At 45.1% G+C, this 14,226-nt stretch overlaps 2 protein-coding genes across 7 annotated transcripts in view; one reads left to right on the forward strand and one right to left on the reverse strand.

Annotated features, from left to right (window-relative positions):
- The window catches only part of MGLL (monoglyceride lipase), a 240,698-nt gene that overhangs the window by 200,730 nt on the left and 25,742 nt on the right, over positions 1-14,226 (reverse strand). The gene's annotated exons all lie outside the window — the stretch shown is intronic.
- KBTBD12 (kelch repeat and BTB domain containing 12) overlaps positions 3,745-14,226 on the forward strand; it is a 56,481-nt gene continuing 45,999 nt past the window's right edge. The window contains exons 1-3 of one of the 6 annotated variants that reach the window (XM_082345235.1): positions 4,238-4,307; positions 9,814-9,922; positions 12,376-13,557. In XM_082345235.1, coding sequence (XP_082201361.1) covers positions 12,404-13,557 — 1,154 coding nt within the window. In that variant the 5' untranslated portion in view covers positions 4,238-4,307; positions 9,814-9,922; positions 12,376-12,403. The other 5 variants (XM_082345234.1, XM_082345232.1, XM_082345233.1 and 2 more) reach the window with 5 other exon arrangements.

The raw sequence follows: 14,226 nt of genomic DNA on the forward strand, positions 1-14,226 counted from the left end.
CAAAGGGACATGGAATGCATTTCCCAAATGGTTCTAAACCAGTTCTCATGGGTTTAGAACTCCGTCTTCTGGAAACTCTTGAGGGACTAGTGTCCGGCTTCCACGAGTGCTGGTCTGCACCCAGTGTCTCTGCTTCCAGTTGGTCTGTGACGGACACAGCCGTCTGTCTAGCAAATCCTTTTCCCTTCCTCTTGGTCACAGAGCAAGACTCTATTTCCCAATCTCCCTCACAGTGAGGTGTGACCATGTGGCCTCCATCTTTCCAAAGGGAGTGAGCAGCCTGAGATTGGCCTCTTCCAGGCCTGATCCCCACAAATCTGCTGTGCACTTGTTCCCCCACTCTTTCCCTCTGTCTGGACACCAACAAACACCCAGGGGACTAGGCAGAGCCTCCACCGGGGAGGTGTCCGAACAACTAAGCGGAGGAGGACAGCCACCTGGACGATGCAAACACCTGAAGGGCTCCCGCAGAAGCAGAACGCAGGTGAGCTTCTCTATGTTAAGCCCTGAAGGGCTGCAGCCTGTTCTTACTTCAGCCCAGCTCTCACTTCGCCACCGTTGTCAGTGACGTTTGGCCAGATCCTGGGGTCTGGTCTTTGTTCTTAATTCTTCCCATAATCCGACGCTCCTCCTACCACTTCCTCCTCTGCAGCCATGCTCTGTCCGTTCCTGTTGCTTTTATCCACGGAATATTCTTTTCCTCTCCATCGCCCTCTCTTCCTCACCTCCATCCCCAGCCTGGGTGTGTCTTCGGTCCCCTTGCTTCTCTAACATGGCTTCATCTCTGATCTCATGGCTTCTACCATCTCATCCAAGGAAAGAGAGGGAGAAGGGAGAGCTGAGAGATTAACTGTCACCTCACCAGAGTATATTCTTCCAGGGACCAAGCCTGTTTTATTCACAGCTGTTCATTAGCATCTAGTTATGCCTGGCACAGAATAGTTGCTCAATTAATATCTGTTAAATGACTAGACAAATGCACAGACGGCAAGGGAGGCATTACTCTTCCAATGGCAACACCCTGATAATGGGGAAGGACAAAATCCAGAGTTCGGCTGGGAGTTTAGAGAGCAATTGGGATCACACCGTGTCACTGGTGAGTCATGCACTGCACGACCCCAGCCTTTCTCGTGCAATGTGGTGTGAGCGCCAGCAGGTGGAAGGAAAGGCCTGGGGACTTAAAGAATGCTTTGGGAGAGGAGCTACATGAGCAGTGGTGGGCAAAAGCAGAGAACGGGAAAGCAAAAACATTTGCTCTCTATAGAAGCCAATTTTTTTCAAGCACAAAAAAATTCAACACAAGGTTGTTGAGGGTCTCCTACGTGCCAGCCATTGTTGAGCTCTGGGGATGCAGGGATGAGAGCAGCCACTCTCTGCCTGGAGATACCCACCACCCAGCAGCATGTGAGGCCCAAAACCACAGTCATCAGGCCATGGGCCCAATGCTACCTGTCAGCAGCAGAGGGGGAGGGCCCTGGGAACACAGACAGTGGCGTCAGTCATTCTGCTGGAGATGTGTTCTGGGAAAGATACACGGAGGAGGTGACATCTGAGCTGGACTTGGGAGATAATTCCCTAATTATGTGCATCCATTGGGTCTGCAACCGTTTACTGAGCACCAGCTTGGTGCCAGGCTCTGGGCACAAGGGTGAGCAGAAACAGATACAGCCCTGCCCTCACTTCGCGGGGAGAAGGGCCGTTGATCTCACAATTACACCAACAAATGCAAAACTAAACCTGAAAACAGGGCTAGAAAGGAGTGGTGCAAGGTTTTATGGAAGGTGAAATAAACGTTTGTAGATTGACGAATCTACAGAGAATGTGTAGGGCAAAGACTGCCAGCTGGATCATAATGTAAATAACGGAGCTACTGGCCACCCAGGAGAGACTAGAATTCCCAGCCCCACCGCCATGGGCAAGGTTTGACCATGTAACTAAGTTACGGACAGCAGTATCTGAAGACTGAATTCTAGGTGTGTCCTTAAAGGGGGGAGGCTTCCCCCCTCTCCTGTGCCCCCCAGCTGGAGGTGGTGGTGAGCTGTCTTGGAGCATGTGGACCAGGGCAGTACTCTAGGGAAGGTGGAGTAAGAAGGGTGGAGGGGAGGTGCCCGGGGCAGTGACTGTGGAGCTGCCTGAGGACCCTTGGAGCCCTTCCACCAGGCACCGTATGAAGGAAAACTTGCGTTCCTTCCTGTTAGGGAACTATCACTGGAATTCTCTGTTAGAGCAGCTGAACCTATACATCTTGACTCACACCGTATGCAAGATACTAACCACTGCTTAATAAAGCAACAGAAAATAACAGTTAGCGTACTTGGACTCTGCCTCACCGCAAGATCTGATGATTCATAGACTCAGGATTTGAGGATTTCATTGCTTGGGGGAAATGAAATAATCTTGGGATGTGGAGAGAAATTTGGCGTCCAGAAGGTTTGTGACCTTTCAAAAACCCTGAAATCTATTAGATTAAGTTGTGTGCAGCCTTGAGTGCCCCAAGGCTGGGCTCTCTGGGTGGTTTATCATCACAGGAGTGGGCAGGTGAGGCTTAGTAGACAGACAGTACCTCCCTTCCCCAGCTTCCCTCTGACAGATTCTTATTTATTTATTTATTATGGCTGCACGTGAGCTCAGTAGTTGTGGCTGGCGGGCTCTAGAGCGCAGGCTCGGTAGTTGTGGCACACGGGCTTAGCTGCTCCGCGGCATGTGGGATCTTCCTGGACCAGGGCTCAAACCCATGTCCCCTGCATTGGCAGGCAGATTCTGAACCACTGCGCCACCAAGGAAGTTCCCCTCTGACAGATTCTTAAAGCAGAAGAGCCTCCAAAAGAAATGTCCCTGTCTCTGCCTCAGGACAGGATACAATCAGTACTATCAGTAAGAGGTGGCCTTCTGCCCCACTTTCAAGACCTTTGGGGAGAGGAGTCTGCATTTAGTAATACCTGCCCCATCGGGAGAAAACGACTTGGGTTACCTGATAGTTATCAAAGCACTTTCACACCTATTGGCTCTCCTATTTCATCCTCCTAATAACTTGGGTGTGAGCCAGGTGCAATACGGTCTTGTCTACTGTCCTCCAAGAATCTGAGCTAATCACAGGAGGTCATGAGGCTTCCAGGGGCAGAGCGGAGCTAGGACACCAGGTAAGGCCCTCCTTCCTGTCACTTACCAGCTTTGCCCCTCCATCACCCAAATCAGTGACCGCTCCCTGACCATCCGTTCTCTGGAGGGCCCCAGCCAGCATGTGAGTGGGCCGCCAAGGTGGACAGGACAGAGCTCTTGGCCTCTGGGAGCTTTCGGGGGTGTGGGGAGATGTGACAGGTTTGCACACCTGGCTACAGTGTGGCGCTCTGTAGGGTGAGCACCGTGTGATGGGCACAGGCCACATGCTCCCAGCCCTTCAGGCCAGAACAGCCAGTAAGGACCCAAAAAATGAGTCTGTGGCAACTGCTGGAATCCCGCCCTCCCGTGCCCACGGGTGCTGAGCATGAAGCCTCAGGCACTGATGCCCTGCACCTGCGCACACGCTGTAGCCACACGTGTACCCACACCTCCACACACGTGTACACACACACACACACACACGCACACACACACACACACACACGCACACACACACACACACACACGCAGGCGCTGCGGCGCGTAGTCCCTGCAGCCCGGGGCGGGAGGGTGGGTGCGGAGCGCGAGCACCTGTCCGCCCGCGGAGCTGCCAGGCCGCCTCCTGCCCGCGGGCGCCGCGCCCCCTCCCCGCGCCGTCTATTTATATCGCTCGCCGGCTCTGCCCATATTGGGCAGCGCCAGCAGGTCAGGCGCCCCAGACCGGGTCGCGGCGCCATTGCGGCGGCCCCTGCGGAGCGAGTGCGGCCGCGCCTCCCGTCGGGGTAGCCCCGTAAGTAACGGTGACCGGGCCGCGGGGACCCCTCGGGGCCCCTCCGGCACCCGCGCCCCCGCCGCGCGTGCAGCCCCGCGCCCCTGACCGCCTGGTCCTGGGCCGCCCTCGCCGGCCCTGGCGGCCGTGGAGGGGGCGCCTGTGTCTGCCCTTCCCCGGGGTCCTCCTGGAACCGAGAACAGTGCCCGACACTCGGCACTCGACAGGATCCGCTCTCTGAACCGTAGACTGAGGAGTCTAATCGCCCTGCGTTTCCCACCCCACCCCCACCCCCGCGGGGTTCTTAAGAGTAACTAACGAGCTCGATGCATGTTAAAGGCTCTGGTAAGAATGCAAAACGTCAGCTCTTCAAAGGAAAGGAAAAAGGAAACTTGCCTTATTTAGCTTCATCTCCATCCTGGCCGTCATTAAAAGCCAGGTGTGTGGAGCAGATTATTACTTTGCAAAAAATCCAGTATTTTCCAATGCTCCTGGGAGACTCGGAGTGCGTTCAGGGTGGGGCAGGTGTTCTGAGCCATTTTCAGCCAGGGTCTGCACAAGACGGTGATGCTGAAGCAAACCAGGGTGTGGGGAGCAATGGGAAAAGCCATGGGTCACCAAGGTAAATGCTGTAGGATAACTAAAGGGGCAGGGGTGAAAAAAATTATAAATGAGGACTATCAGGTCTCCATTAGGGCGAGGGGGCTGGGAATGGGGAGGAGGTGTGCCATCTGAGAGGTGGGGCTACTCAGGTCCTGCTGGTGGTTGTCGCCATGGGAATTAAGAACCCACTGTTGCCCTATCTTGCGTTTTTTTTTCAATACATGCTGGAATGTTTCAGCTCTGCATGTTGACAATTAATTTACAAAAAAAAAAAGTCTGAGCAGCCAATGTGCTATCTCTGGCCTCAGTTCTCTAAGAATGGGGGCCAAATTCCTGAGCGCAGTGGTGACGGGGAATTAATTTTGAGGATGGGAGAAGTGGGTGTCAGAATGTGTCACGCTGTAGGCAAGGAAATCAAGTTAATGATTCTGGGTGATTTATTTGACTTGGACAAACGGATAGCAACTTGAAGAATCAAAATATCTTCAAGACAGTGGTTAATAACATGTATAAAACCTAAAAGAAAAAAAAGTTATGAACTTGTAATTTAGGACTAAGCAACGCATTCATTTAATTGCACAAACCGTCTTGAGCAACTCTTCTGTGCCAGGCATTGTCACAGACAGACGCTAAGAATACAGAAAGGGTTAAGACCTGACCCCCTACCCTCAACGTGTGCATCAGTGAAAGGTGAGGAGGGCGAATGCGTAAATAAATTGCAGTAACAACGGTGCAATAACCACCGTGTTCAAGGTACAAGCAAGGAAGGGCAGAGGAGGCTTCACTGAGGAAGTGACGTCTGGACTGAATTTTGAAGAGCCAGTTACATTTTTTCAGGTGGAAGCAGGTGGAGAATATTCCAGACACAGGGAACAACATGTGTAGCCACATAGCATTAGAATAGTGAGTGGTTCAGTACTACTAAAGAGATTGGAAAATATGAGGAAGGAAAGTCCGGAGATGGGGCAGGAAGGGCTGGGAGGTGCCAGGCTAGGAAGGGCCTCCTGATGCCTGGAGGACGGGTAGTGCTGGTGCAAATAGGCTTGAGGTATTTTTTTAAATGTGGGGTAATGATTTCATACATGAGAGTCACCAACTTACAGAAGGGCTGTGTTTTAAGCTTTGGAACTGAGACATCATTGACGTCATTTTGACATTCCTTGGCTTGCCAATCAAAATCTGTTGAAGGGGGTTTTAGGCTGGCATGTAGGACCCTTACCAAATAATTTCTCAGGTCTTCAGTTTTTTTCATCGATAAAATTCAAGGCTTTGCTGTTTATCAACTCTGTCATTTCATATTATGACCTACTCACATACTGAACATTTCTATGGGAAAAAAATGTATACACTAATTCTGGAATCCAGTAACTTCTTTTCCCACCAAAGCACAAGTAGGAAGGAATTGTTTCTTTCTCCCAGAGCAGTTCTCATTAAGACTGGAGAAGCAGGTTGTAAGCATTTGTATTTTCCAATGACTCATAAGTTGGGCTGCCTACACTCTGACAGGTTAAAAAGAAAATTCTCAATGTATCTACGTATCCTGTCTGCCTGTCTGCCTGCCTCTCTCTATATATGTACACGCACTGATGTGGTTTACACTGTATGGGGCTGGCCAAAAAGTTCGTTTGGGTTTTGATGTTATGGAAAAACCCGAACAAAACTTTTGGCCAACCCAATAGGTTAGGTTTTCAAAGTTATAAGTTACTCTAATGTTAATACAATTTTTAATTTTAAACTTAGTTTATGCAATATTTAAGACGTGCAAAAAGGCCTAATGAATAATAAAGTATGTTATCGGGTTCCCGCCATGCAGCTGATGAAGTCGAACGCTGATTACGCAGCTGGAACTCCTGTCACCCTCCTCCAGCTGTGTGCCCTCCTTCCACGCCTCCGGAAAGCAACCACTGTCCGGAACTTGGTGTTTAGAATTACCTTTCACTTCTTTATATTCCACTACAGTTGTACATACCCTTAAAAAACATACAATTCTTTTAACTTTTTCTTTTGATATAATTTCAAACTTACAGGAAAGTTCTAACAGTAGGACAAAAAACTCCCATAGACCCTTTACCAGATTCACCATTTATATTTATTTTGTCATAATATATCACCTACATTTACTCTATTAGAATATATAGTATTGTTTTGCATAATTTAAAGAAGATATCAGTGGCGGGCAGCACCTATTCTTTTAGTCTGTTTCACACATTGATGTTTGTGAAATTCATCCATGTCGATACATGGAGCTCTAGTTCATTCTTTTTTTTTTTTTTTTTTGCTGTACAATATTCTCTTGAGTGAATATGCTACAGTCTGTTCTCCTGTTAACGAATATTTAGGTTATTTCCAAATTTTTACTATTTCAAACAGTGCTGCTATGAATTTAAACTAGTTTTAACTTCAGCAAAACATGGAGTCATGGTCATGTATCAATCATTATTTAGAAAAAGTAGCAACTTTAAAGATAATATAAAGATTATAAAATTAAACATTGTAAAAGCAAAACATTGGTAGTTTAAGTAAACCAACATTTTTATGCCACATTAAATTCTATTTTATTTTTTTAATAAATTTATTTAGTTAGTTAGTTATTGGCTGTGTTGGGTCTTCGTTGTTGTGCTCAGGCTTTCTCTAGTTGTGGTGAGCGGGGGCTACTCTTCGTTGTGGTGAGTGGGCTTCTCATTGCGGTGGCTTCTCTTGTTGCAGAGCACAAGCTCTAGGCACGTGGGCTCAGTAGTTGTGGCTCGTGGGCTCTAGAGTACAGCCTCAGTAGTTGTGGCGCACGGGCTTAGTTGCTCCGAGGCATGTGGGATCTTCCTGGACCAGGGCTTGAACCCGTGTCCTCTCCATTGGCAGGTGGATTCTTAACCACTGCGCCACCAGGGAAGCCCCACATTAAAATTTATAGCAATCCATTTCTTAAAACTAAGTATACTGGACATGAGTAAAACTGCATTTTGGATTTGCAAAGTAATTAGGCTTTATTCTTGTGATTTATATTTATTTTTGCTACTCATTTTTTCTCCATTATTATGGGTACTATTAATATGAATGCACAATTCAGTCTTCTATAAATTGGAGCAGAGAATAACTTCCCACTGATATCACTGAGAACATTTATACAATTTTATTTTGCTGATGAAAGGAGAATGCCCTTTGTGCCCTCATTACAAGAAAAAGTTGCTGTCAGCTCTCTTTTATTTGTGAGCTGTGTCTGTACCCACAAGGAGTTTGTATATGAACCCAAACATTGTTATTGTTCAAAAAATGTTTGTACAGGTGTATCCAGTTTCAGCTTTACCAAGCAAATTACATGTTATACATGCATGGCCTTATTTAATTCTCCCAACTATTCTTATATAATTCTCAAAACTAATTCCAAGCGAGGAATTGAAAAGAGGCTGAGAAACTTGCTCATGTTGTAAATGGTAGAGCGAGGTCTCAGAACCCAGGTCTCAGGAACCCAAGTCAAAGCCCACGTTCCGAACCTCTGAGCTACCCTCTGTTACCCCACTGTGAGCACTTGGATACAAAGGACTGATCCAACTACTTTATTTATATACAGAAACCCCAATTTACACATGCAGAAACCAAGGTTCAGAAAGGTTACATAATTTTATGGGACTTCCCTGGTGGTGCAGTGGTTAAGAATCCGCCTGCCAATGCAGGGGACACGGTTTCAAGCCCTGGTCCGGGAAGATCCCACATGCCGTGGAGCAACTAAGCCCGTGTGCCACAACTACTGAGCCTGCGCTTTAGAGCCCTCAAGCCACAACTACTGAGCCCGCGTGCTGCAACTGCTGAAGACCGGGCACCTACAGCCCATGCTTTGCAACAAGAGAAGCCACCACAATGAGAAGCCTGCGCACCACAACAAAGAGTAGCCCCCACTCACCCCAACTAGAGAGAGCTCGCGCACAGCAACAAAGGCCCAACGCAGCCAACAAATAAAAAATAATAATAATAAGTAAATTAAAAAAAAAAAAAGGAAAGGTTACATAATTTTAGGATGACAGAAAGCAGTGGCTAAACTGAGATTCAGGCCCAGGACTATCTCACTTCAAAGCCCCATCTGCAATGCCAGCATCTTCTGTGTACCTTATGTATACAAGGAACAATGCTGAGAATTCTTATTGAAGTATGGTGGCTAATTTAACTGACCAGGTATCTCTCAGGATTTCCACCAGTAAATTCACTTGGTCTGTAAATCCACAGCAATTAGAGTAGCTTTCAAGAGTTTTATAAAAGGCAATTAGAAGGAAGGGATACTTAAATATATGTGCCCATCTAAAAAATTCATAAATGTTTCTTATTTCCTTTTTAAAAGTATTTTTTGTTGTTGAAGTCAGCATTTGGGGCAGAGAAACTGTACCCAAGTAAAGTATTTATTCAAGAAACTGATTTATCTTTGGGAATCTTGGGGACACCAGATGATCTTTTTAAAACAGGAATTTGACTGTTCCCCTTCTCAAAACTCTTCAGCTGGAGTTTTAAGCAAAGAACTGGAGATTAGGCACCAGACATAATCTAGAAAGTGGATTTATTTATGACAGTGGCACAGGAGTTGTTGCCCTGTTGCCTGCTTTATATCACCCATGAGCTAAGAATGAATTTTATAATTTTAAGTGGCTTTTTACAACCAAAAGAAGATGTGGAAATGTATGAAGTTCAAGTCTCAGTGTCCGTGAAACGCATTTTTTGGCACAGAGTGATGCTCATTAGTTTACGTATCACCTCTGGCTGCTCCTGCATTGCGACGGCAGAGCTGAACTGTTAAGACAGAAACCCTACAAAGGCTGAGATGTTTTCTCTCTGGCCCTAGTTTGGTGCTTGCTCTAGAGGGAGTGATTTAGAGTGCACTCTGGAGTCAGATGGAACCGGGCTCAAGACTCAGTTCGTGTGCCTGTAAAATGCTGTAGCCATTTAATGAGAAGAGGTAAACTCAGAAGAGTTGACGTATAGGGACTTTTGCCTTCTATCAAGGAGAAATGAGCATAATGAGAAGTTTCTACAGTTCTTTTACTTGACAGTGTAATAATAGGGAATATAAGAATATACCTAAAGTGAAACTTTATGAAATATATAATTGCTGTTACCTTAAGCAACCTTGTCTCAATATTTGCACATGCCTCTTATACTAGAGAGGACTCCTGAGTGCCAGTACCAGCACTCCCAACTCAAACTAGCTTAAACAATGAGGGGAATGGTTTCTCTCTCAAAACTGAAAAACACATGTTTTAAGGCATGTTTAAGGCATGTTTCAAGCTCCACTGCTCTGAAATCTCTGCCTTCTTTCCTGTACTGGCTGTGTCCTCATGCTGGCTGTGGGGACACGGCTGCAGCAGATCCAGACCTCTCATCTTTGTAACACGTGGACACCCCCAACCAGTGAACCAGAGACTGAGCTTCACTCCAGTCGGGCCAATCTCAGGTCTCCCACCAGCCTCAGTGGTAAGGAGAACGGGAGTCAGTCCCACCCCAGTGGCACCAAGGAAAGGCAGGCTGGATGTGGGGAGAAAGCCAACATTGTCCACTATAGAGTTGTGTATAAGATATTACCTATAGGGGCTTCCCTGGTGGCGCAGTGGTTGAGAATCTGCCTGCTAATGCAGGGAACACGGGTTCGAGCCCTGGTCTGGGAAGATCCCACATGCCGCGGAGCAACTAGGCCCGTGAGCCACAACTACTGAGCCTGCGCGTCTGGAGCCTGTGCGCCGCAACAAGAGAGGCTGCGACAGTGAGAGGCCCGCGCACTGCGATGAAGAGTGGCCCCTGCTCACTGCAACTAGAGAAAGCCCTCGCACAGAAACGAAGACCCAACACAGCCAAAATAAATAAATAAATAAATAAAATAAAATAAAGCAAATGCCCCTAGGAGACAGAAGACCGCTAAGAGCTCAAGGTCTTAGTGTTCAAACTTCTTTAAAAAAAAAAAAAAAAGATATTACCTATAACATCTTTATCAAGAAAACCAGTCCATAATGTACTAGGTATCTCATTTTTAACCTCTCTTTGAAACTAATGCCACTTTTGTTTTCATTAAACTAGCCCTATGCCAAAAAGTTCAACGAGGGTAGCTTGGTTCCTGCCTTAAAGATACAAAACCCTAGGTTGTAGTCCTAACATGTGGGTTCCCAGCATCTGGTTTCTTTCCAGCAACATCAAGAACTAATGAGTCTGAACTACCTGCACTGTGTTAGATCACGTGATCCGATCTGGAAGCTACCCTTGGCCTTCTAGCATTGTGCGTCTGGTACCCTTTGAGGGATTCTTGTATATCAGTACAAATGGAATAGAAATTTTAAAATATTTCCTTGTAAGAAAGCTTTTACCGTTTTTAGTTTGAAGTAACAGCTGTCATCTATAAAGTTGATTGAGGTGTTTATGTGTAAAGAAGCCTACATAATATGATTTGGGCTAATCATAATGTGTTATAGGAGAATTTAGAAATCTAATGACCTCTTAATTACCCATAATTGGATTCTCTTTGTAAAAATCTAAAACAAATAAAGCGAAAAAGCAAAGATCACTTTTAACCTGCAAACCCTTGCATAGAAAGTCTTAAGTTCTTATTGAAATAAAACTGAGCCATTAATGCCCGAAAATCCAGCGAGGAGGGTTTTATTTCTTTCTATTTCAAGTATACGGATTCCAAGACCGGCTAGTTATTATGATTTCCACACCCTTCAGCACAGTGGTTTTTAGCTCTTACAGTTGCCATTATATAATTAAACATTCCTATCATGCTTAACACTTGTTTCCTAAAATGAACTTTAATTCAACACTGAAAAAGTGCCAAGTCTCATTGAGACATATGAGATTTCTAATCCTTTACAGGATTACAGAAATTTAGAAAATTTATAAGCTTTACGGCTGACAGATTTTGCTTTCACAGTGTTGAAATGATCACCTCCCTGCCTTTCTTAGCTCCGCGTGCTGACTTTTCTACCATCAAGGTTTATTCTCACTGCGTGCGACTTACAGTGGCGTTAGACCTGGACAGGGTGACAGAGTTTGAGATCCGCTCCTCCCATTAAGGCTTCTGGCTCTAGGAGTGTCCTTCTTTAAATCAAAAGAGCTGATTAGCTTCCTTGAAACATCCTGTTTGCAGTTCCCTGGGGAAGGGGAAGCTGAGACAACCAGCTTAAAGAGATTTTTAATTAGACTAGTGCTTTTTCAGGCAAGAAGTGATTCCGCCTCTGCCTCTGTGAGATAGGGAAGAGAGAGAAGCTGAGCAGGAAGGGCAGAGAAACGGGAGGACTTTTTGTGTTTTCTAAGCTTAGGATGATTTAGTTGTAAGTTTCAAGTATTGTGAATTCTCACATCAGCACGTATTTGGTTGCGCTTTCCAAAGCACTGTTTTGAATTATTTGCCACATAGCAAAGTTCGAGCAGAATTTTAGTGGACTTTTTTTTCAGCCAGCCTGCAAGGCCCCCTTGTGATTTCTCAGATTGCTGCTGACAGCATTTGGGTGCATTTTGGGGGACGGTGCACATAACCCTTTCGGTGATGCGGCATCCCCTCAGAGAGGATGCTTCCTAATGCCTCTGTATCCTCCATCTACGGGTCAGCTGAATTTGGTAACTGGAAGCGGAAATGCGAAAGGTGCTCATCTTATCCCTTTTCTCTTCATTCACCTTGAGAGGGAGGACTTTCCAGCCTCCACTAGAAAAATCTCTGCCGCTAATTAGGAAAATATTGTTAGTGGTTAATAATTTACTGTTTTTAATTTTACAATCAATGACGTTATTTTTAGATACCAAAGTAGTTGTCTTAATGTTAAACTACTCTGCTTGGAATGAATAATATTTACTTATAAATACTTATTAGAACTAATGCTGCATATTTAAATTACAGAGAATTTATTTTCTTAGAAGAAAACTCCCTCTTTTCTTTCCTTCAGGAATGTTACATGACATCTCTGTTGCTTGATGAGTAATCAGACATGTAAACAGGACCTCAAGAATCAAGCTACATTTAAAGAAGACTTACTTAGAAACACTGGAGAGGACACCATGGAGTGCAAGACTGAGGGAAAAGAAAAATACCAACACAGCTTGAATTTACTGAATAAAATTAAGAACATGAAAGAACTAGCAGAGATGATTGATGTTGTACTCATCGCAGAAGGGGAGAAATTCCCTTGCCACAGGCTCGTTCTGGCTGCATTTAGTCCTTATTTCAAAGCGATGTTTACCTGTGGACTACTTGAGTGTACTCAGAGGGAAGTCGTACTTTATGACATCACAGCAGAAAGTGTGTCGGTGATATTAAATTATATGTACCATGCGGCTTTGGAGATCAGTAACGCCAATGTACAGACTGTGGCTGTGGCCGCCTATTTTATGCAGATGGAGGAAGTCTTCAGTGTGTGTCAGAAGTATATGATGGACCATATGGATGCCTCGAACTGTGTGGGTATCTATCATTTTGCAAAGCAGATTGGAGCTGAAGATTTAGCTGATCAATCGAAGAGGTATTTATATCAGCACTTTGCTGAGGTGAGCTTACATGAAGAGATACTAGAAATTGAAGTGCACCAATTTCTGACGCTTATTAAATCAGATGACCTGAACATATCCAGAGAGGAGAGCATTCTGGACCTAGTTCTGAGATGGGTAAATCATAACCGAGAACTGCGCACAGAGCATCTTGCGGAACTTCTGAAGCAAGTTAGGTTGCAACTGGTAAATCCTTCTTCTTTAAGACAAGCCCTGAAAAGGAACACAATGCTTCTGTGTGATGCAAATTGCATTGACATCATTCAAAACGCATTCAAAGCCATCAAGACCCGTCAACAGCACTCTCTCAATCTTCGTTATGGCATGGAGACTACCAGTCTTTTGCTGTGCATTGGCAACAATTCTTCAGGAATCAGGTCGAGACGTAGGAACTACGGAGATGCCAGTTTTTGCTATGATCCTGCATCGCGAAAGACCTATTTCATCTCATCTCCCAAGTATGGGGAGGGTTTAGGCACTGTGTGTACTGGTGTTGTCATGGAAAACAACACTATCATTGTGGCTGGAGAAGCAAGTGTCTCTAAACTCTCCAGACAAAAGAGCAAGAATGTGGAAATCTACAGGTTTGTATCTAGCCATATACTTGTAACTTTGTTTTCATTATCTTGCTTTGACATTAGCAGAAGTACTGCTGAGTGATCACATCTTAAGTTACATGTGGTCAGAATTACCCTGTAATCACGTATTTTACATAGATGTAAAATTCAGAACAAAATCATCCACATTTTAAAATTATTTTTCTCTCCCTTTCATTATTAAGAACATATAGTTGAATGTGCATAAGTTAAATGTATATACTTTATGATTCGTCTGTATATTTTCACTCTTAGCTTTCACTATTCATATGCTATAATTGCTTTGTTTTTGAAAAGCTGAATATAACTTTTAACAAGAAGAAAAGTTTATTAACACTGACGCCTTTGAACTGACTTTTATTAGTTCACAATTCAGAGTAATAAGTAATTTTTTTTCTTGACCAAAAAGTACTATTTATCTGTCAGTTTTCATTCTGTACTTTTTTTTTGGCTGTGTTGGGTCTTTATTGCTGCACATGGGCTTTCTCTGCTTGTGGCGAGCGGGGGGCTACTCTTCATTGCGGTGTGTGGGCTTCTCATTGCGGTGGCTTCTCTTTGTTGCAGAGCATGGGCTCTAGGCGTGCAGGCTTCAGTAGTTGTGGCTTGTGGGCTCAGTAGTTGTGGCTCGCAGGCTCTAGAGCGCAGGCTCAGTAGTTG

The sequence above is a fragment of the Balaenoptera borealis genome, assembly GCF_965194805.1.
Source record: "Balaenoptera borealis genome assembly, chromosome: 12".
Taxonomy (NCBI): Eukaryota; Metazoa; Chordata; class Mammalia; order Artiodactyla; family Balaenopteridae; genus Balaenoptera; species Balaenoptera borealis.